At 41.2% G+C, this 22,378-nt stretch overlaps 2 protein-coding genes, 1 long non-coding RNA gene and 1 pseudogene across 4 annotated transcripts; 2 read left to right on the top strand and 2 right to left on the bottom strand.

The window, feature by feature from the left end:
- Positions 1-1,118: 1,118 nt before the first annotated feature.
- LOC112258972 lies at positions 1,119-4,569 on the bottom strand (annotated as a pseudogene).
- Positions 4,516-7,649, top strand: LOC112258971 (CD2 antigen cytoplasmic tail-binding protein 2). Its single transcript, XM_024433651.2, is given in 8 exon segments — positions 4,516-4,596; positions 5,084-5,159; positions 5,372-5,504; positions 6,053-6,160; positions 6,163-6,209; positions 6,294-6,873; positions 6,993-7,078; positions 7,330-7,649. Coding segments are annotated over 7 exon segments (1,140 nt in total). The 5' UTR covers positions 4,516-4,596; position 5,084; the 3' UTR covers positions 7,441-7,649.
- A 379-nt stretch (positions 7,650-8,028) lies between these two features.
- LOC112258968 lies at positions 8,029-19,627 on the top strand. Of its 2 annotated transcripts, XM_024433648.2 has the most exons (10): positions 8,029-8,171; positions 8,924-9,093; positions 9,237-9,372; positions 9,469-9,540; positions 11,420-11,463; positions 13,332-16,685; positions 16,777-16,924; positions 17,069-17,181; positions 17,304-17,372; positions 17,499-19,627. In XM_024433648.2, exons 2-10 carry the CDS (start codon positions 8,996-8,998, stop codon positions 17,821-17,823), a joined length of 4,359 nt encoding a protein of 1,452 aa, XP_024289416.2. In that variant the 5' UTR covers positions 8,029-8,171; positions 8,924-8,995; the 3' UTR covers positions 17,824-19,627. The 2 variants fall into 2 exon arrangements, with proteins under 2 accessions (XP_024289416.2, XP_024289417.2); XM_024433649.2 differs by lacking the exon at positions 8,924-9,093 and having other exon boundaries at positions 8,037-8,171.
- On the bottom strand, positions 19,108-22,354 carry LOC112258973. The gene is made up of 3 exons (XR_002954791.2): positions 21,932-22,354; positions 20,417-20,652; positions 19,108-20,239 (listed from the first exon to the last, which is right to left on the bottom strand). It is a non-coding gene; the product is annotated as an uncharacterized LOC112258973 (long non-coding RNA).
- Positions 22,355-22,378: the final 24 nt, after the last annotated feature.

Here is a 22,378-nt window from a genome sequence, read left to right as displayed (position 1 = left end):
GGTGATTCCCCTGGACAAATCTATCACATTCTAGATGATTGATATGAATTTCTGCTATGTGGTGATTCCCCTGGACAAATCTATCACATTCTAGACGATTGGTATGAATTTCTGCTATGTGGTGATGCCAAAGTCTCATCTTTGAGACGCACATAGAAAACCACTTTCACACTTCAACTTAAAAGGTTAAAGTTTCAACTTTTAGCTGACCCAAAGCAAATATGGATGTGAGCCTTGCTCAAAGGCACATTCACAGATTTTTCACCTAGTCAGCTCAGGGATTAGACCCAGCAACCTTTGGGTTATTGGCCCAATGCTCTTTACCGCTAGGATACCTGCCCACCGTGTGAACTTCAGTTTGATCCGTTGATCTGATATTCTTAAATATGTAACTTGCTGATTTTACCACTGGTGTCTCACTAGTGTACATTATATTAATCCTCATATATCCTTATCTCAGAACGCAGATCCAAATCTCACATCTGTCATGAGAGACTACATTGGTCCTGTTAATATTAGCTCACTTTTCATCTCTTGGTTTTTCAACTGAATGTGTTACATGTTGGCTGGTGGATGGATGTCCCATCAGGGCAATACCAGAGAGGGCTCTTTGATACTTATGTCTCTCTCTATAACAATATTATGATTGAATTAAAATGAGTCTTGTCACACTTTTTAATCAGTGGACATTAATGGTTTAATTCACAGCTAGTGTTTGTAGCACCCTCTGGTGGTACAGCATGGCTGAGCTGCATCAACCTTTGGCGCATTAAAGTTGCTTAAAAATAATGGATACATTTAACATGAAGGATATACACCTAATTATATAGTGCTGCACTGTAACTTATTATTTTGTTAAACCGGGATGTGAGTCCTTTACTTGACAGTGTGTAACAACACATCAATATATATGAAGTTTAACACATCACAAGGATGTTTTTACATTTTAGTCATTCAGCAGATGCTCTTATCCAGACCTACATTCATCTTAAGATAGCATGGTGGGACAACCACATATCACAGGAATATAAAGTACATATTTCCTCAATAACATAGCTATCAGTAGAAGCAGAGCTGGAAGGGGGGGTCAAGCGCTGATGAAGTGTTGCTGTGTTGTTGTTGTTTTTTGGGGGGGGGGTGGTCGAGGTGAGGATACTGTTTATTTAAGTTACTGTTTAAGAGGTAGGGTTTCAGATTTTGTGGAAAATGGGCAGGGACTCTGCTGTCCTAGCTTCAGGGGGAAGCTGGTTCCACCACTGTGGTGCCAGGACAGAGAAGAGCTTGGACAGGGCTGATCGGGAGCTGCCCTCCTGTAGGGGTGGGAGGGCCATGAAACCTGAGGTGGCAGAGCGGAGTGCTAGGGTTGGGGTGTAGTTTTTGAGCATAGCCTGAAGGTAGAGAGGGGCAGTTTATCTTGCTATTCCGTAGGTTAGCACCATGGTCTTGTAGTGGATGCGAGCTTCGACTGGAAGCTCTTTGCTTCAATATTGCATAACTACCCTGATTGCTGACAGAAAGTTAAGCTTCACACTTACCATCAATATTACCTAGAAAATATACCAGTGATTTTAATGATAATTTACAAACAGTAACAGACAAACCAGTAGGCGTGCCAGTACTCTGAAATAAGTAAGTGACTATCATTTGAGGAACTAGAGAGTTTAAGAGGAACCAGTCACCTGTGTATACAGCATGAGCTGATTATAGTCCTATAACCTAACGTAGTAGGTGCAAAAGAAACACCCAAGCAGAGTTCCCACATCAGGGCTGTATCCGGTTGTTTGCAACACCACTAAGGGTGACAGTCCTATGAGTTTGATGATGAGTCTCTGCTTTGTGACAAGACATTCTGAGGGTCATCATCAACTTCATAGGACTATAATCCCATCATGATGAACTAGGTGACTAGTTCTTCTTTAATGCTCTAGTTCCTCAAATTATAAAGTCCCTTTCTTATTTCAGATTACTGGCATTCACACCAAAGTCCTCATCAAAATAACCAGAGTGGTGACTGTCTAATCTCTGTGGGTCAGTGTTCACTCAGGTCAATGAGATCCTCCTCAAGGTGCTCCTCTTCCTCCTGCCTCCTCCTCAGCCAATCAGCTCTCAGCTGCTTCACCTCCTCTCCATAGTAATCATGTAGCTTGGTGAAATCCACTAGAGGATCAAAGTCCACTTGTGGCCATTCCCCATATGGTGGTGCTGGTCCATTTATCGGTGTGACATGTGCGTTTCTCTTGGGCCAATGCTTAGGGGACCTCTTATTGATCACGTTGCTGGGGATTGGAGGGGCTTGTAATACATTACTGGCACTATGGCTTCCCCCTTCTCTCCTCGCTGGTCCTGGCATGAGGAAGGAGGAGGAGCATGAGTTCAGGTAAGTCATGGATTGGGTAAGGCACATTGAGCCTGGACCAGTCACAGTGGTTCGTGGATGGGATTCAGCAGGGCCAGCTTGGCGTTTAGCCTCTGCTTAGTGACAAAAGAATACAGGTTGAGAGGCAGGAAAGGAACACATATTTTTGAAGCATGAATACAACAATACACACACACACACCACACTTTCTCCACACACTCACCTTCATACTGCTTCCCCAGGTCTCTGACCAGCAGTGAAAGGTAACAGTGGCTGGCTGTGAGCAGGGCTTTGACCCAGCTCTCCCTCAGACTCACAGCGCTGGACAGCAGAGCCCTCTAGAACAATAACCCACAGCAGGTCTCGATCTGCCAGACGCTCCTGGTAGAACAGGAGATTGGCTTTCAGGACAAACCAGCGCCTCTGGTAGGAGGAGGTCCTCTCTTTCTGATGTGGTATGTGTAAGAGGAAGATGCCAGGGTGGTGGGGTGAAAGATGGAGAACGGGAGGAGTAAGTAACAATATTTTTGATGAAGGGAAGTTGTAAAGAGTCAGAATAGTTAGAGATAAATACAGGGATAATTTTACCCAAATGAGTGCCATTATACAAGCCCTCCACTTCAATGTTCTATTTATGTCAGTGATATATCAATAGGGGGGTTGACATTGATAATAATAAAGTAGCTTCAAATATCAAATATCAGTTGAGACATAATTATTATTAGACAGGGAAACGCAAAAGGCCAAGAGAAGACTGTGTTATAACAGAATCTCACAGCATATTGATAATGTAATTTGTCTCTTGCTTGTGTCTGTTAAGTTTTACAAAACCTTTTTGTAGAGGTATCCTTCTTTATCTATCGGTGAGGTGCAGGATAGGTAATGGGTTAAAATCTTCTCATGGATCTTCATTACAATGTTCTCCAACAAAGAGAGGATCCTGTAGAGGATGAAAGGCATCCTTGATAATATCAATCCAGCACCAGTAGTACAGACACATAACCTTTGAGCCTTGTTTGTCTGTCATAATACCTCCTTTCTTATTCACCAGTAAAGAAACATTGCCAGTAACCAGTTGCCATCATCCTGTATTCAACTAGTCCATTCTTTATGACAATGATCTTAAATCTACACACAATTTCCACCTCTATCTCTTGCCAGTCTAGCGGAGGAGTAATGTGTCATCCAAGCTTACCTCTCAGGGTCACTCTCTATCCATCCAATTGTATATGTTTTAGATTTTCTGCCATAAACCTTCACTTGTTCCTCTCAGTCTAATTCCCACAGTAGTTTGTGTTCACTGCAACACATCTAGAATAAGACAATGTTTAAATATAAAGTTTCAGGTTACGAACACAGGTCCTCCACTGGGTACTAGAGGACAAGTGTTGAAATATAAATAACTCAACCCACTTCCTTGAAACAAAACCCTGACTCACAATATTCTCTCTCCCCTCTACGCTTAAGTCCACACCTACTACCCAGATAGTATACATCGAGAGGGTGTTCTTCCTCACTTCCCTGTTCTGTGTAAAATGTTAAGTTAATATCCTCAATGATGCTTTAGAAAAAAAGTCTTACTATATCAAATTGTATTAAATGTGTTCTTGAAGTTGATTAAATGTTCCTTACTTCCTCTGGTGATCGATTCATAACCTAGAATGAATCCTCTCATTAAGGCCTAGTTGGACCCTATAGCACCACTACATTAACATGAGTGGTTATGAGGGCCAGAGCCACATAAACAGAGCTTTATCATTGCAGTTTTTACCTATTGAAATTAAGCATTTTTATGAACAATAAAAACAAAAAAGGACTAGAGAACAATGAGAGTTATTTGACCTCGACCAAGGGAAAACTTGTGCTGGCACTGAAATCATAGAAGCCCAAAGATGATAAAAATACTATGATGCTTACCTGAACATGGTAACAACACAAGGCTCATAAGAAAAGGAGGAGTGTCATTAGCCTTCCATAAATTGGTCTCTAGGGGCAAATACCCCCCAAACACCCATATGAAATGGCCTTGCATGGATACGTTACATAACATTTAAACACTTCGAAACGAACAGACTCTGAATACACCCCGTTGTGGTGCCGAACGTTTTGAATTGTTCAGAGAACTTTTTGTGACCGTGACACCTCTTGAACACGCCGCAGAACTGTACGCATCAGGTTCGACATCACTTCCTGTTTAGTTGATTGGCGCTTGCAGACTTTTCGTATCGATAGCCAGCGAGGTAGTTTTTGTTTTCCTTAGCTATCTGCATTTAAATACATGTTGTATTTTTGGTATTGTTAATTATCCTTATCCATTCTCAGATACATGCAAGGTGTTGTGAAGCTAGCTAACTTACGCCCCTTTAACGTTACTTACCAACTCTGCACGTGTCGTTGTTTTCTTGGTACCTGCTAGTACTGTAACGTTAGTCAGCTAGCAAAACAAAACAAATGTACCTACCTATAGCTGTAGTAGTCACACTATTGTGGAGATAATCGTATCACGTAAGTTAACGTCACGTGGAATAGTGTATTCGCTTAAATATTGATAACATACTTATTCAAAGGCTTCAGTAAATGGTTAGCTCGCTAACTAACCTTAGTTAGCTAGCGCAGTAGTTAGCTAAGACGATTGCTTCCATTTGATTCATTATAGTACAGTAATATATAGACATGTATACTACAAACATGTATATTTTGATTTGTTTTCTCTTCTGTCATCAACAGAATGTCAAAAAGAAAAGTCACGTTTGGGGACGGCGATGGTGGAGAGTTGTTGGATGAGGACGTTCCAAAGAAAAAGGTGCTGCCACAAACACTTGTTCTCAGATCTTAAGTACAGTGTTATATGAATTTTTAACAGCATAGAGTGGGACATACGAATTACATCTGACCAACACAAATATGCTTTTTGATGTAAGAATCTTTCAGTTACTTGTGTTAGCTAGAGGTATTTGTTTGTGGGTTTTCTATACTGACCAGTTTGCTTTGCTATCTCACCTGGGATCTCACCAGTTATGTGAGGATGTGGTTGGGCCGGGCTCCAGGTTCAAGGGGAAACATTCTCTGGACAGTGACGAGGAGGACGAGGAAGAAGATGGAGATAAGAGCAGCAAATACAACATATTGGCCAGTGACGATGTGGAAGGTTTGTCTTACCCATTTGATTGTCTTCATAACTGAGACCTGGCACTCCAGTCATTTAAAGGTAGACTCTGAGAAATGGCATTGCCACAAGCAGCACTGCAGATATTGGGATGAGTAAGACGCAAGACACACAGTATCTACACATTTTTATTTATTTTTTTAAACATTTTTTTAACCTTTATTTTACTAGGCAAGTCAGTTAAGAACAAATTCTTATTTTCAATGACGGCCTAGGAACAGTGGGTTAACTGCCTGTTCAGGGGCAGAACGACAGATTTGTACCTTGTCAGCTTGGGGATTCGAACTTGCAACCTTTCGGTTACTAGTCCAACGCTCTAACCACTAGGCTACCCTGCCGCCCCATGTGCACGGGTTCGCCTTACCCATTACAACGTGGTAGCCACAGGACCAAATCAGCGGAGAAGTTGAGCGTTGCACTTCAACACTCTCAGCTGTTAGGCAATTTGATCCACTATGCTGTTTAGTTTTTGCATCTGTCATATCGCTGAGTCTACCTGTTAATGTCTAAAAGTGCATGTTTTGTTTTAGGTCAGGAGGGGGCAACAATTAACTGTGACGAGGGAGTTCCCATCACACCCTTTAACCTGGATGAGGAGATGCAAGAAGGGCACTTTGACTCTGAAGGAAACTACTACGTCAAAAGGATGAGGAGATCAGGGACAACTGGCTTGACAACATTGACTGGGTAACTGTGTCTTTAGTTATTTGATTAGTTGTCACTGCAGAAATGTTACACACAGTGAAGTAATGTATTTGTCTCGCTCTTTAGGTGAAAATAAGAGAGCAACCTACTAAACGAAAGAAGAAAGGTCTGGCAGCCAAGAGGAGGAGGAGAGTGGGGGATGAAGATGAGGCAGAAGAAGAGAAACAGCGAGAGGAGAAGCAGGCAGACAGTGACGAAGAGGAAGACATGGAAGAAGAAAAGGAGCCAGTTGAGGACCCCCTGGCATCCTACAGCCAGCATCAGCTCACAGAGGCTGTGTTGGAGCTGCTATTACCTGGGGAGACTGTTGCCGCAGGGCTTCGCCGGCTTGGAGGCCTAGGTGGGCGTAAGAAGGGAAAGCAGAGGGGAGAGAACGGGAAAGCAGAAGAAACAAATAGGGATACAGAAAAACTGGACAGGCTCACGGCACTGGCAGACAGACTGGTTGGGAGTGGAGTGTTTGAAATATACCAGCAGACATATGAAAAACTGGCCTACACACTGAAAGGGAAGAGCCAGCAGCAATCAGTGGGGAGGAGTTTAAATGGAGAGGAGGAAGAAGATGAGCTTGACATGTTTGCAGACAAAATTGACGAGAAGCACAGTGTCAAAGCTCCGGACAAAGAGGATCAGGATGATGAGACGGGTTAGTGAGAGTAAATTGGTTTGCCGTCAGCTGGTTCCAAACCATTTACACTACTATTACAGGTGCTATTTTTGTTGACTTTTGAGATGTATGTGTAAACATATTTTGTTTGTCTTAAGTGAGTGATGAGGTGATGTGGGAGTATAAATGGGACACAGAGGAGAATTCTGAACTCTACGGCCCCTTCAGCAGTCAGCAGATGCAGGTTTGAATTGTCTCTCTATTTTCTATTACAGTATAATGGACAATAAATTAAGGGCAGTAGTATCTGTACTTCTGCTCTATTAACTGTCCTATGGGTAGGAACATCAACAGTACCTGCCATTCTGCTACTGATCTGTTTTCCTGGTGGTCACACAGTTTATTTTCCTTCTTCCCTTATGATCCTGTACCTGGTTATACTGGATTAGGCCAGGCCGGTTCTGCCCAGTAATCCCTATTTTCTGTCTCTTTCAGGGCTGGGTGGATGAGGGCTATTTCAAAGATGGTGTTTACTGCAGGAGGATTGAACAGGGAAGCGCTCAGTTCTACAATTCCAAGAGACTAGACTTTGATCTTTACACATGACCATGATCAGTTCTTGACTAATAATGTTATGTATTATGTTGTTTCATGTGGACCCCAGGAAGAGTAGCTGCTGCGTTTGCAGTGGCTAATGGGGATCCTAATAAATACCAATGATAGTCGCTCACACACACACACATCCAAATTCTCTGTTATCTGATCTCTTATTGTATGTAGCCTTACTGTTTTAAAATAAACAAATTGGTATTTTATATGGTCTATTTCTTGTCTGCCGCTAAGCCTACAAGCAAGGTCTTGAAACATTGCTAAATCATTTTACTAAATATTTTTGGGGTTTCTATATTGTGTTACATTGGTTTTAAGAGCAGTTAGAAAAATTTGCTAAAATAACATTTGGTATTAGACTGGCTTCTGAACCAGCTACTTTCCGTCTTTCTGATTGGTTCTAATATACATCAATCGAGGACAAAGACTGACTTCTGTTGGTCGTCCTTACCTAACAAGATCCTTTCACTAGAATGCAGTTGGTTGAGAGACGTTTATAGCTTTCCTTCATTGGTTAGATTTTCTGGAGGGATTTCTTTTATGTGAACGCTTCCCTCTGATTGGTTTCTTGGTCGGCGTGCCAGTGGAACTTTTGATGATGAACGGACATTTGTGAAATGGTTCAACTTGGGCGCCGTCCTGCGTCGTGTTTACGTTAAAGATGTCTGTACACAATTATATTATAACAAAACGTCATATTTTTCTTAGCAAATAATTGGGGCGGTGCGGTAAGTTTACTACTTCAAGTTGGCTTCATAAAATATGCATATTTTTAATGTTTATGACTATAACGTTATCACAGCAGTGCATTGGCTGGCTGCGAACGTTAGCATATATATATATGCTAACGTTAATATATGCTAACGTTAGCTAGCTACTAATACTCACCCTACCGTCATTTTACGTTATCCTCCTTGAAATGATTGAATTCTCCCGACTTAGCTAGCTGACGACCACATAGACCGTAGCTGGCTATTGCGTTGAAGTTCACGATATGCACAACACAGATCGACTGCTAGTTAACGAATAACGAGCTCTTGTAGAAGTGGCCTCCACCGGTATACCATCCCCATGACAACACCAATAATGTGCTTTGTTCAAAAGAGTGCACGAAAATGATATGTCAATAGGCAAAAATTATGCATTTGATCAAATACTTGTAGCTATTAGTGGCTTATTCGCGTATTTGTTAGCTGACAAGGTAAAACTAATCAAATCACGTTTTATTGTTCATTCTGGAAAGGTTAAACTAGAAGGTGATCTATATATGTGTTGTTAGCTGGATGAAAAAAAAAACACAAGCTAGCTAACATTTTCCATTTGTGTACATTTTACACAAATGTTTACTGTGCAATTGTTGAACATATACCATAAGCAAGCAAGTCAGTGCCTACTTAATTTGGAAATGAGATAAAAGCATGTTTATCAAATGTTTCACTTATGTTGATGTCCAGCATGTTTATTTCTGTTGTCTTTCCAGAGAAAGACAGATAGGGGGAGAGTGAGGATGTTGATCTAGTTCCCTGACTTGCTCCCCTAAATAGTCTGTCCAATGGAGGGAGCTGCCAAGGTTCCCCCAACCCCTTTCTGTAATCCCCCTCACAGTGAACCTCCACCCCACCTTCTCCCTCTTTCCTCCATCACCCCCAGGTATAGTACCCCTGCCACCTTTTGCTTTCCTCTTCCCCCTTATTTATATTCTTGCTTGTTTGAAACTCATGTTTTTAACTACCATCGCAATTACTGGGAGCTACTGGTGAAGAGTCCAAACCATAACTGTTCATCTCCCACAGCTGTGAAGATGGCAAAAAGCCTGGTGACAGGAGGAGGAGTGGGCGCATTCAGAAGACACCGAAGAAGCAGGAGCCCAAAGACACAGTGGCGGAGTCCAGACAAAATACATCCCCTGCCAAGAGGGAGAGCAGTGTGGTAGTTTCATGTTTAAGTCTTAATGGTTTCTTAGATATTATAGGCTACTTAAAAGGGTCTTGTTTGGTAATCAGTTCACTCCTCTCTGATCCTTAGATGCAAGTGTCTCAGTCCCTGTCAGTAAAGCTAATGAGAGTTGATCCCCTCCGCAAACAACCGCTAAAAAAGGTATGCAATAAATGTCTATTTGTGCATGGGCCGCTTTCTACTGTATCCACTCTAGATAATCTGTCTATACATCAGTGGTGGTCGGTGCTGGTTAAGATTAGGGTGGACAATTTATTACGTTTTTTGTGAGCATGGCCTTATTTCTATGACAGCATATTGGATCACTGTCATTCATATTCCATTTAGCCAGCTCAATGTAACATTGATAGCTTTAGGCTACTACATGATACTACCACATGATTTTCCCTATACCCATCATGAGGTTGCTACAACGTAGCCTACGAATTAAAGTTTATAATGTTGGTGCGTGCACAGGCTGCGCAACTAATTGGAGTTATCAAGGTGACAGAGAGTGACACATTAAATACCTCCTTGCACACTTGCCTGCATCTAGCTGATCTTGGTGTAATCATTAGTCCAAACAGTTGCAAACAAGAGTTTCAATTGGACAAATTCATGTAGGTTTATACCTGTTTCGCTCCATTTGCTTCCGTTTAATAAAAGTTTCTCAACAGAGTCGGCGGAATTAATACACCCAGTATCACCCGCACAAACGGTTCACTTTCATAGCAGCCACATACAAACAGCATCATCAATTTGCTCTATGTATAATTCCTTCTCCTTCCATCTACGCACTCTCCTCTCACCTTTTCCCTTCGCTTGTGGTCTACTTTTGGAATGTAGCCTAATGGAAGAATGTCGCAAATGCTCTTACCCAGGTGTTCAAGATGAAATAACAATAGCCTACGATTGGTACGGCTATAATATTTGTTTTTTAAAAGCTAGTGTGATCAGTCCAGAGGGTTCCGATCTATGCGGTGGCATAAACAGAGGAAGAGTCGGGTTTTTATGTTGCAAAAATAAGTGATGTATTTAATGTTCACAGAATGGCACTCGACCGGTTCAAGAAAGGAAACAAAATCCTAGCTCGGTTCAGAGCACTTTACTTGCACACCAATGAGCCTTTCGACAATCAACAAATTAAATAGTCTCTTTTGTGGCTTAGCTTGACATTGGCTCGCGATTATGGGAATCACTCACTCCCATTCTTTATCTTTTAATCTGTTCTTTGTCTTTCGATGTCCTCTTCTGTCCGTTTCTGGTTTCTTCGTTCTATATTTCTCCTTATTTCTTTGTCCGTTCCTTCCTCCCCTCCCGCGTTTCCCACTGTTCTCTTTTTTCCCCTGTGCGTAATTGCCCCCGTGCCTTCACCTGCGCCGGTAATAATCCTGTGACGTCGGCAGGGATTCCCTGAGATGCCCCCGCCCCTCTGACTCCCATTTACCCCCACACCTCCGGATGGTTCACAGCAGGCTAATATAACTGATATCTGTGTTGGTTTTTTTTATGTACATGAGAAATATAGCCCTACAAATTTCTAAATCATTTTGCAACCCCCCCTTCCTGAGAGAGAAAATAGACGATATGATCGTATATCAACAACGTTTGGACAGGACCATGTGTTATTCCAGACATGGCCCAACCCTAGTGCACTGTGTTTTGGTAGTACAGTGCCCTACACAATGCCGTGGTGTAAATGGTAGAAAGATGTAAATTAATCCTCTTACACGGTCTGCTGCATCTTAGAGATGCACAGCAAGGAGCAATAATTAGTGTCTGCAAACATGACTGACCTAACTAGCCAGACATCCTCAGTGATGTTTGCATTAACAATCTGTTTTATTGCAGATTGACGCTGTCTCTATAAAAGCCATTTTGCAACCAAACAACAACAAACTTTTTTTTTTGTTGCATAAAATCTTTAATAACCTATTTATTTTTCATGGTCACTATGCGTGATTAAAGCAGAGGCAATTATTGGCAAAGTGATTACACTATATGGATATGTTTATGATGTAAATATTTACTTACTTTGCAGAGCGGTTTGGATCTCAATGTTGCATCAGAATGTCAAATGTCTAAGTGAGTATGATGACTTACATAGAAGTTCAATGTTTTTTTGTGTGCATATGACTTTATTTGTTCAAATGTCTAGAAACCAAGTGTTTTACCCATGGGTGGAGAAATTGATTCAGTCAGTGGCTGTTTCCATTAACCTATCAAGTGATTTTTGTCAACATTTAGCAAGTTTGCATAGAAAATAGATGCAACATTTGCCTGCTACGGTGCGTTTCCAATTAACTATCTTGTGTCGATTTAAAAACAGCTGTACGTAATTCCGTCACACCTATAAAAGAAGTGGTTGAAGTCTTTCCATTAACCATTTAGGCAAATTGCACATTATTAAATTGGTTATTGCCTGTATGCCTTCCAACCCATCTGTTTCATGTTTTGTGTGGCCTTCAAAAGCATAGAATTCAATAATTGCCACATTCTTATACAGCGTTTCCCAAACTAGGGGTTGCGACCCCATGTGGGGTCACCTGATTTGAAAATGGGGTCGTGAGAAACTCTGAGATAAAAATAAATAAAATTGCTCTTGGTTCATAGAACCGGGGTTACATCAATAACCTCCGATAGCTGCTAGATGCAGTTGTAATAAACAGTGGTTTCTGTATTATTATTATTATTTTCTACAAATATGGTGAAGTCTTTTGAACTGTTTAAGCAACAAAATAGTAAGACCCCATCACTGAAAGATGCAACTTTGTTGCCCTCTACAATGCCCACAAGCCGCGCAGGACTCATTAGAACAGAGTGGACAAGACCAGGCACTAAATAAGACTGGGAGGAAAAGAACATCACCAATGATAGTATTTTCTACAGAAAAGATCATACAAAATGATTGCCGATCTTTTGAACTTCCCAATACCTTTCTGGTGCATTTCAGTCACTTCAAACCATACTTCCGTCAGATTTAAATATTATCAAAAGCACTGTCGGACAGATTTGTAATAGACTGTCATAGTCCCAATGAAAAAAAGTGAACTTTGGCCGTTGATTCTATCACTTTATTTACATGGTGGGGTCCCTCCCCCCAAAAGTTAGGGAACCTCTCATATAATTCTCATGTGCCACTGTGAAACCTGCACTCCTGTAGATCTGAAATAATTGAATGGTGAAACTTGCACCCAGCCAACCAGAAAAGCAAGGCGAAGCAATTCAGGCTTTCTTGAAAGTCAAGACCAATCTTATCCTGCAAAGAAACATTATTTTCATAGTTGAATAATACATTTAGAAAACAGTTGGCATTTAGAATTAAATGTTGAGAAGAGCTTTATAGTTTGGTGATGACATCACGTGTCCCCGCGTACCTTAAGTTATTCAGCAATAATTTATTCAGAAAATTATTTCCATGATTTGTTGCAATAAAGATTAATAAAAATAATAATCCGCCCCCTGTCGAACGGATACAAATGTTGTCGATCTTTAGAAACGTTCTCCTATAGCTACTGTTTTTAATTACATGTTAATGTTTTTTTTTGCGGCATTGTTTTTGTCAAATTAACCTGGGTCAATGGAAACCTGCCTAGTGAGATCAGTGATCATGGATGGTGTTGACCAGGTTGATCTCTTTTGGGATGAAAAAGGATGGAGGAAAAATAGATGAAGTGAAATGGATGGAGTTAACATTTCAGATTAGGGGAAGGCTTGTCTGATTACGTTCAACCTCTTCATATCCCCAACTGTAGTTTAAGGTAGGGGTACTAGTCAGGGAATTCTTTGGTTAAGATTCATTCATAAGTATTCATAAAAAACAAGCTGGTAGTGCCTTAGTTTGTATGAATAATACCATTCCACCAATTGTAGTTTGTTAAGCATACCTGTATTTTGTACAATAGTGTTGTTTTTTTCTGTTCATGTGTTCTTTTTGTTTCTTTCCATTGTAGGAACAAAGACACAAAAGGCTCAAATAACAAAGCGATTCCATCCTCTTCCACATTAACTTTAGATGTAAACACTACTGGCAAGACTGAATATGATTTCAACCAATCAGGCATGGAGGCGGATGAAGAGGTTGGCTGTGGAAAGTCCCCTGGAAGCCCGACCTCTGTCAAGCGATGGGTGATTGGCCCATTGTTTCAGTCATTTAAATCCAAGATGGCCAGTTTCACACAGATTGTCATGAGTCCCGTCCGACTTTTCAAACCCAATAGCTCCCCACCTGAACCAGATGTAGACGTCTCCTCTGCCTCTCATAGTTCTCACCAACAAGGACCTGGGTATGAGCTAACCTCTGGCACAGTGCAACACTTGGAAGCTGGAAGCGGAGGAAATGACCCAGCCTCTCGTAAACACTTAAAGTTCAGCATGGATCTAAAAACCCACGGCACTCCAGAAGAGGATGAGTTTTCTCTTGAGGGGAAACAAAATATGATGCCACCTGGAGATGCGCAGAGGGACACCTGTATGTCAAACAGCTCAGAAAAGGAGACCAATAATAATGATTCATTACCTTGTATGCAGCGTAGTCCTCTACTCAGAAGCAGTATCAAGTGTGGTTCTGAATCAACGGAGTCCCATTTCAACTCATGCTCTTCCACGTCCTTTCAACCCCTTGACCCCTCAAGTTCCTCATGTGGGTCCAAACTGTCTCTCATTGTTCAAATGAAGGAGCAGGTGGATTTGACAGGGGCTCACCGGAGACCATTGCGCCGAAAATGTGTTTTTCTAAATGAAGCTGCATCACAGAGCAGTCCCTCTGCTGCAATTAACGCATCTGAAGCCGACCGCATCTCTAGTTTGCCAGCTGAAGTAGGAATCTGTGAGCCCAAGGCTAAACGGTTTGCCACAAAATCGTATGTAGAGTACAAAATCTGGGACTGTATTGACAGTGAAACATCTAGTCCATTTTCCAGTATCTACAATACCACTTCTGAGAGTCTATGCCAGGCAGATGATTACAGCATAAAAACTGTTGGTCTGCCTCAAGACCAAAACATTTTGGTGTGTGGTTCCCAGTCACATATGTCTATCCGGAAAAGCCCCAGAAAACCTGTAAACACAACACTGAACAACTGTTCCTCAGTCAGTCAGTGTCTTCAAAAGCAGATAGATGAGTGTGAAGGAAAGCAAGGCTATATGGCAGGCTCAGCAAAGGAAGTTAAGAGGAGATGCAGAGCAACTCCTTTTACAGCGATCAAGAGAGATGCAGAGAAAAAGAAAAGAGTGAAACTGATGAAAAGAGAGCGATGTGAAGAGGTCACAGAAGAAGACACGGTAGATGTTGCGTTAGAAAGTTACACATTAACATCGGTAGAGCACGCAAGTGATGAAGAACTTGTCCAGCCGGGGGCTGGATCAAAACCGTGTGCAACTTCTAAATCTCAGTCTCTTAAAAGTAGGGTGCTGCTTCGGGTTAGCCAGAGTTCTACCGTATACATTGAAACCACTCAAAAACCCTCTGAAACACATGTACCTCTGATGGAGGTGATGAAGGACAAAGGTAGAAGTGGGCGTATTAAGAAAAATACGTCTTTCACAGTAATGGCCACTTCAAGTATTGGGAGTGTACTAGAACACAGTAATGACAGTTTATGTGACAACAGCATAGCAGCCAGCAATAGTAGGGGTATGACCAGTGCCTTGACTTATGGTGACACTGACTCTAGTTCAGCATGTAATATGGAAATGGTAACTACCATGACAACCGCTTTGATGAAAGAAAATCATGAACTGCCCGTCTCTGATCAGCACTTGGATATCAAGGGGAAGTGGCCTCAAACGGCATCCAAAAATCAGCAGAAATACATCTGTAAGAAGAGGAAGATTTCCCCAGTGGTTGAAGTGGCGTCATGTCAAAATCAACAAAAGTGTCTGAAGTTGAATGAGATCACTTCAGAAGAGAGTCGTCCACTAAAACCACAGAAACAAAATAAATCCAGGAGGTCTCATAACTCACGCTCAACCCAACAGCTTGGCACATCTTCAGGGCTGACTGGTGTTGGGGCCGATCACTTGCACTCTTTGAAGCCCAGCAAAGACGACAATGTCCATGTAGCTTCTAGATCTTCAGATGTTACACAACAGACATTACAGACGACCGCAGTGGTGGCTGTCCACAAAGACACAGGTTGGGGAGCAGAAATGAGTGGGTCTGACTCTAGCAAGAGCCCAAAGAAGAGTCGGAATGGATGTAATAAAATGTCTGTCAGTGATGCGTTACTGGTGGATAAGAGGTTTGTGGAACCCCTTGGTGGACGTAAGAGAGTCAACCGAGGTCCGTCCACAGAGGACAATGACGAGACAACTCAGTCCCTGCAACTTAATCAAATAACAGTTGAAGAAAAAAAGAGAACTGTGCCTTGGCCTGTGCGAACTTATCCCAAATGTTCAATCAAGCTGAACAAAAATATAGTGAAACATTCTATGGCTTTGCAAGGAAATGATGTGGCAATGGACTCTGATGTAGAAGTGTTTTCCACTGCCTGTGAACCAACTAACCTTGGCCAGAACAAGACTATTGACCAGCTGATGGAGGAGGAGCAGGGGAAGGAGGATGAGTGTTCTGAACTGCCTGTACCCTCTGAGACGAGGCTCAGGGGGAGGGGGCAAAAAAAGAAGCCAAAGAAAGCAGCGACTCAATGTAGGAAGCACAGGCCTGTGACCTGGAAGAGGGGGCAGGAAGAAGAGGAGGAGAGAAATACCGCGATTGGTGAGCAGATGGACTTTTCATCAGATAACAACACCACCCTTAAGAAGCGTCTGTTGCGCAGCTACTCCTGCCCAGAGATCCCTGCTTTCCTCCACCATGACAGCCACTGGACCACCTCTCTGCATGGCAGGATCCTCTCCGTACCCCGGCTCCACCCCGCCCTCTTTCCTCCTGTCCCCACTCCTCCCGCACCGTCCAGGCGTCCACGACGTCATACTGTCTCTAGTGTGGAAATTGAGCGGGAGATAGCTCCGTTATGCCTGCGTAAGGAGGTGTTTCCCTCAAGAAGGACCTATTCATTGGGAAACCCGTCCTACCACCTGTTACCCGGTGTGCCACCCTCCACTTCCATCTCTGTCTGGGCCTCCTGCTTCCTGTCAAGCCCCCTGGCCTTCCTCTCCAGGAAATTGCGAAAAGGAAGTCTAGCTGCCACTAGTAGTGCTTGCAGTCATGATACCTCCCCTTCCCCCTCCAGTGTTTCCTCTTCCATTTCACCATCCTGCTCTTCTGTATGTCACCTGTTCTCCAGTTCCGACCCCTGTGACCTGACATCAGACATATCCTCTGCTTCAATCTCCTCCTTTTGCAGGTAAAACACCACTTTGTCCTTTGTTCAAAAATACATATTTTCCTTTTTGATTACAGTAGTTAAAAATGATTTAATTCCACCATGTTTCCAGTGCATTGTCAAAGATTCCCTTGGAGAATGAGACAAGCCAGCAGCATGAGGAGGATGGGGAGAATTTGGAGGACAAAAACCGTTTCAGGAATGAGTTCGAAGCCATAGGGATGAGAGAGGAAAAAGCATTGTCAGATTCTGAAATTAAGGTACACTGACCACGTAATATTTAATGTGAACAATGTCATTTACATATGACATACATTATGTGATTAGTTACAAAGATGAGTAGATAAGTGAGTCTGGCTTTAACCCACCTTCACCACGGTAACACTGTGGTGGTGTTTGCACAGTTGGAAACCGGCAAACATGAGGAACGAAGGAAAGTGTCATCCATTCGAATTCGCAAAGCCTTACCCAAACCTCTCCACAACCTCACACCCATGGGCCTGCCCAAGCCTATCAGGTATGTGTATTTGAAGTGTGTGATGGTGTGCCTGTGTGTATATGGTAAACTTGCTACCTGTATTCGTAAAATGTTATGACATGGATTACTAAAACCCCAACTAATCTGTTTTGTTCCAACAGGGTGAAGAAGAAGGAGTTCAGTTTGGAGGAAATCTACACTAATAAAAACTTCACCAAGCCCCCTGAAAGGTTACTGTTCACTCATGCATCTTATTGTTCATCCTACAGTACAGGAAATCATCATTGTAATGACTGACTGTAACTTTCCTTTCATTAACAACTTCCTTGCTCTGTGTTTGTTTTTATTCGTCCCAGACGGCTGGAGACCATATTTGAGGTGCCACTCAGTCGACGCGATGGGTCTCATTCCCTCCTTGGTCAGAAGCGCATGAAGCGTTTTGTGGAGTTCCCAGAGGTTGGTGTGGCCAGAAAGCCAAGGAAGCCACTTGTTGGTGCTGGGGCAGGGGGTGGTTTACCCAGGAAAGCTGGGGTTGGCTCTCCTTTTGGAAGGCCCAAGCGCGGGGGTTGCCTCTCTTCTAAAGATCACCCCACCCTCAATCTGCAGGAGCTTGATTCACTTCTTTGCTCCAAGCTTGACCAGCTGGATTCCTGGTTAGCTTTTGACCAGAATATCTGTTGACAAATGCCAATCAAAGGGGTAGACAATAGCACATTTACATTATTGAAAATATTGTTATTACAAATTGCCCAGCCCCTTTGCCTCCCATCCAACATCAAGCTTGTCCTCATCTTCTGTAATTGTTTACAATGTTTTTATTTTGTGGGGGTGTATTATTTACCTTCCATTGACTCGTTTAAAATGATAATTGAAGTATTTTTGTATTTTCATTGTGTACTATTTGTAGATAACGATATGGAATATACTGTTATTGTAATATTTGATTATCTATGGATGTAATGCATTTTATATCATTGGTTTAGGTCAGTGAGTGCATAAGTGTTTGTATTTAAAACTGCTACTATTTCTGCACTCAGTTTTGTTGATAATCTGTATTCTTAATATGCCAATGCCTCAGCCTTTTAATCATTATTAAACACTTTCTGCTTTATTTGCTACTGAATCCTACATTTGGAAGCTCACATGCAACTCAAATCTTTGTGGATATTATCCATTGACATCAATGTGTATTTACACAGCAGTTATTGAATGCACATACTTCTCAAGTAAGGATTCTTACTAGCCAAACAATTTCCAGATGATAATTCCCAATTGAGCTGTAGGTGCAAACCTGTTATTGGCAACTAGCATCAAATGGCAGCTACTTTCAAGATATATTGAATGTTGAGAATTCTGTTTTTGGCCAAATTACAGCTGTAAGAAAATGTTTCTGGTTCTGACAATCACAGACTTCATATTTTCTTTTAGAACCGTCCTTTAATTGTTGCCTGACTATTCCTGCCAATTCTTGCCTTGTATACACACATTACATTGTATTGTTTTCTTCACCTCCGGATTATAACTATAGCAAATAAAATGTATATTGTCCATTTTATACATTTTTGTAAAAATAATCTGTTGAATTGTTACTTGTGTAAAATTGAACGTAAACGTCATGACACTCCAATGAGTATTTCTATGGAAACATTAACATGAATATTTTCATCAATGCAGTTTAATGTTTTGTATCATTGTGGATTGTAATATTTGTTTTGATAGCAATATTTAATTGAAAATTGCTAGTCTATACAAATTACTTTTCTATTACATCACATTTTTTGTAATTATATTTCTGAAAATATTTGTCTTTACTGTGTGGTTTGTATTGAATAAATGTATTTGTATGCATTTTTTTGTTACAGCTAGAGAGTGACTTTATATTAAGTAAAAGGTATTTGTAGCTATATTAACTTAATGTAAATGAGGCAAATAGCCTGAAAAGGAACTTAATTCAGATCAAATTGATGTAAATGTATTTTCATTTAATTACAAAATCCTTTAAAACATGCTATGTATAAATATAAAATACAAAGTAAGGCAATGACATGAATACAGTAAATGTAGAAATGATAATGTAAACAAAATGAAGTATTGTACAGTTTTGGTATTTAAAACCAAAGGCAGTTTTCACTATTACTGTAAATCAGAAACACTGCCCTGATTTAATTATACCTAGTTCACAATCTGTCCTTTATAATTAGACATTTATATTTAGTTCCTCACATATACAAATTATTTATTTCACTGATAAAAATATAACATTGTTAAAAAATTAAGTTTGTGTTGCATATCATAAATGGTAAAAGTGAAACGTCGAGACCGATAGTGGACATGGGAGTGTTTTGGAGTCAGGCCCCTGTATAGTGCCTCACAGTTTGTTTTGAATTTATACAGGATTTTTTAAAATCTGCTGTTTTATACTCATACAGTCTTGGACTCATGTATGTCAGCAAATAAACCGTGTCCATTAAATGCTATCTCAAAAACAATTGGTTATTTTGTGTCCCCTTGCTCATCTCTGAACCAACCTCTTATTCAGGAAGAAGGTAGTTTGACTACAGTCCTTACTCTAAGTGCTAAAAGTCTGGTTGGGCTACTGATAAATGTCAAAATATCTTAATATTTATAATGTATTTATAGCTGTGGCATCACTTGAATGTTAACTATAAACCAGTCTTCCAGTGATAAATTCCAGAATGACACAAAAGAAAGTTAAAGGTGCCTTTGTAACTCCTTATCAGCAAGACAGCCTTATCAGAATGATACTCAGGGAGGCTGTATACAGTGGAGTCTCCCTGAGTCACCGGAGGTGCTTTTCCCTCTGTTCCCACCTCACAGTGTCATGGCAGTCCAAGATCAATACTAAAGAAGTTGGACCGCTGTCCTGTAGCCATCCTTATGGTACAGTACATCCACCTTGGTGGTTCCTGGGAATTGGTCAGTCTATCAGAGTGAGTATGTATGACACCAGTACCAATAGTCCTGGGCTGAGTACCAGAATCGCCACCCACACCACAATAGAAATGATCCCAAACGTTTTTGCCCGTTGGGAGTATTGTTTAGCCTTCTCTGGCATCGTCTTCCTTGCCTCTCGAGCCTGTCATAGGGGTAGAAGAGTACATTATATTTTGATATGACTCATATCTAAGATATAGACTCTTAGTGTAGATGTGCACATTTTGAGAACCAAGATGGTCCCTAAAGGGGCAACACCTTTGATTACATTACAGAATGTTTACAAAAACAGGTTTAAAAAAAATAAGCTTGAAATTACTTTGACTGAGTTGACCAAAGCTAAAATTCCAATGCAGGAGAGTCCACAGATGATGCTGCTAATGGCCAGTCTCCTATAGTCCCTGTCCTTGGCACAGGAGGGAACAGTATGGTCACGACCACAGCAGATGATCACTTGAAGGCAGGTGGTGTTATTTTGGGCATCTGTCGTTTCACCTGTACCTGGGACAGCAGTCAGTGGAATGTCCTCCATTTTTGCTGATTGGGAAGACATTTCTGAGGAGAAAATAGATGCAGCAGAGTTCAGAGGATAGATCAAATGCAGAACAAGGGAATACAATTATTCAAGTCTGATAGTACTGTATTATTTGCAGTTGTGACATTGTCATCAAGGATGTAGGATATTAGTTTACTGAAACTAAATTAGTTTGTTTGTAATTGTCTTTCACTGACATGCCAACAAAAATGGTTTGAGAGGCTCATTCTCTGCCAGGGTACTTTCTACAGACAAAACACTGTTATGCCCCATGGGATGAGGTATGCATTGCTATCAATCAAACAGGAGCCTGAAGAACTGGAATGATTACACTGTGCAGTGTGCAATTGAATATATACCAGAGTTAAATCATTAGCCATGGAGAAAGAAAACAGCAAGAGGGAAATGTTATGATTGTATGTCCACTGAGTATACCAAACATTACAAACACCTTCCTTATATTGAGTTGCACCCCAACAAGTTGGCTGGATGTCCTTTGGATGGTGAACCATTCTTGATACACACGGGAAACTGTTGAGCGTGAAAAACCCAGTAGCATAGCAGTTCTTGACACAAACCTACTACCATACCCCGTTCAAAGGCACTTCAATATTTTGTCTTGCCTATTCACCCTCTAAATAGCACATACCCAATCCATGTCTCAATTGTCTCAAGGCTTCTTTTTTTACCATGTCCTCCCCTTCATTCATCTACACTGATTGAAGTGACATCAATAAGGGATCACCTGGATTCACTTGTTCAGACTATGTCATGGAAAGAGCAGCTGTTCTTAATGTTTATGTATATCACATTTAAGTGTGTTAGATGTCATTAGATACCATCAACATTATCTTACTGCTGTAATGTTAACATGAGAAACCTTTTCCTGTCCCAGTTTCAGTCTTGACCTGGTGAATTCCAGTAACTTGATATGTATTATTCTTACGGCAAAGATCATATCAATGAATGAAGAATAGTTACATTGTAATCGTCTCCCTTCAGCCTTTGACAACAGAACATTATTGGGGGCTTTTCTTGAGCCCTCCTCATCAACTGATCATAAAGGAGAAGTATTTTAGGGAAATAACTTGGAGTGTCTGTAAAGTCCTGATTACTCAAAGCAATGAATGAGCGATGCTAAGCTCTTTTCCCATATGGTCTCATACACTCATTCTCAAAGGGAATCACATACGGAACAACATAACAGCATTTTTGTGGATTAACAAAGCACACATTATCTGAAATTAAACAATAGTATATGACACACCATAAAAATAGCACAGATAATAATTGGCTTACTAGTCCAGGCTTGATCTTGATTGAGAAAGTACAGCTCTGTATGCCTCTGTCTATTCTCCAGTCAAACTGAAATCTTCACTTATGACGGCTGACAGAGCTGTGAAGAAGAAAGCCGATCTTTTCTTTGATTTATTTTCCTTCCTGGATTTAGTTAATGATCACAGCTGCTAGTTGGTTGTGGCTTCAGGTTCGTGAAGACTTGATTTAACATATCCAAATGTTATCCAGATATTTCTTGTTTATAATATTTTCTTGAGCAATCTTTCTTTCGTTTGCAGTCTCAGTTTTGGTTGTGGTCACCATGAAAGTTAGTGGTGTCTGAAAAAGGAGAAGGCTGGGAGTGGATTATAACTCTTTCTTGTGTGAAACCTCCACGCCCCTTTACTGTTCACACTTTAACCTCCTCTGACGTCCCACTCCCTCCCACACTCTCAGGCCCTACCTTTA

Source organism: Oncorhynchus tshawytscha, linkage group LG27, assembly GCF_018296145.1.
Source record: "Oncorhynchus tshawytscha isolate Ot180627B linkage group LG27, Otsh_v2.0, whole genome shotgun sequence".
In the NCBI taxonomy this organism is placed as follows: domain Eukaryota; kingdom Metazoa; phylum Chordata; class Actinopteri; order Salmoniformes; family Salmonidae; genus Oncorhynchus; species Oncorhynchus tshawytscha.
This window is presented reverse-complemented; position numbering and strand designations above follow the sequence as displayed.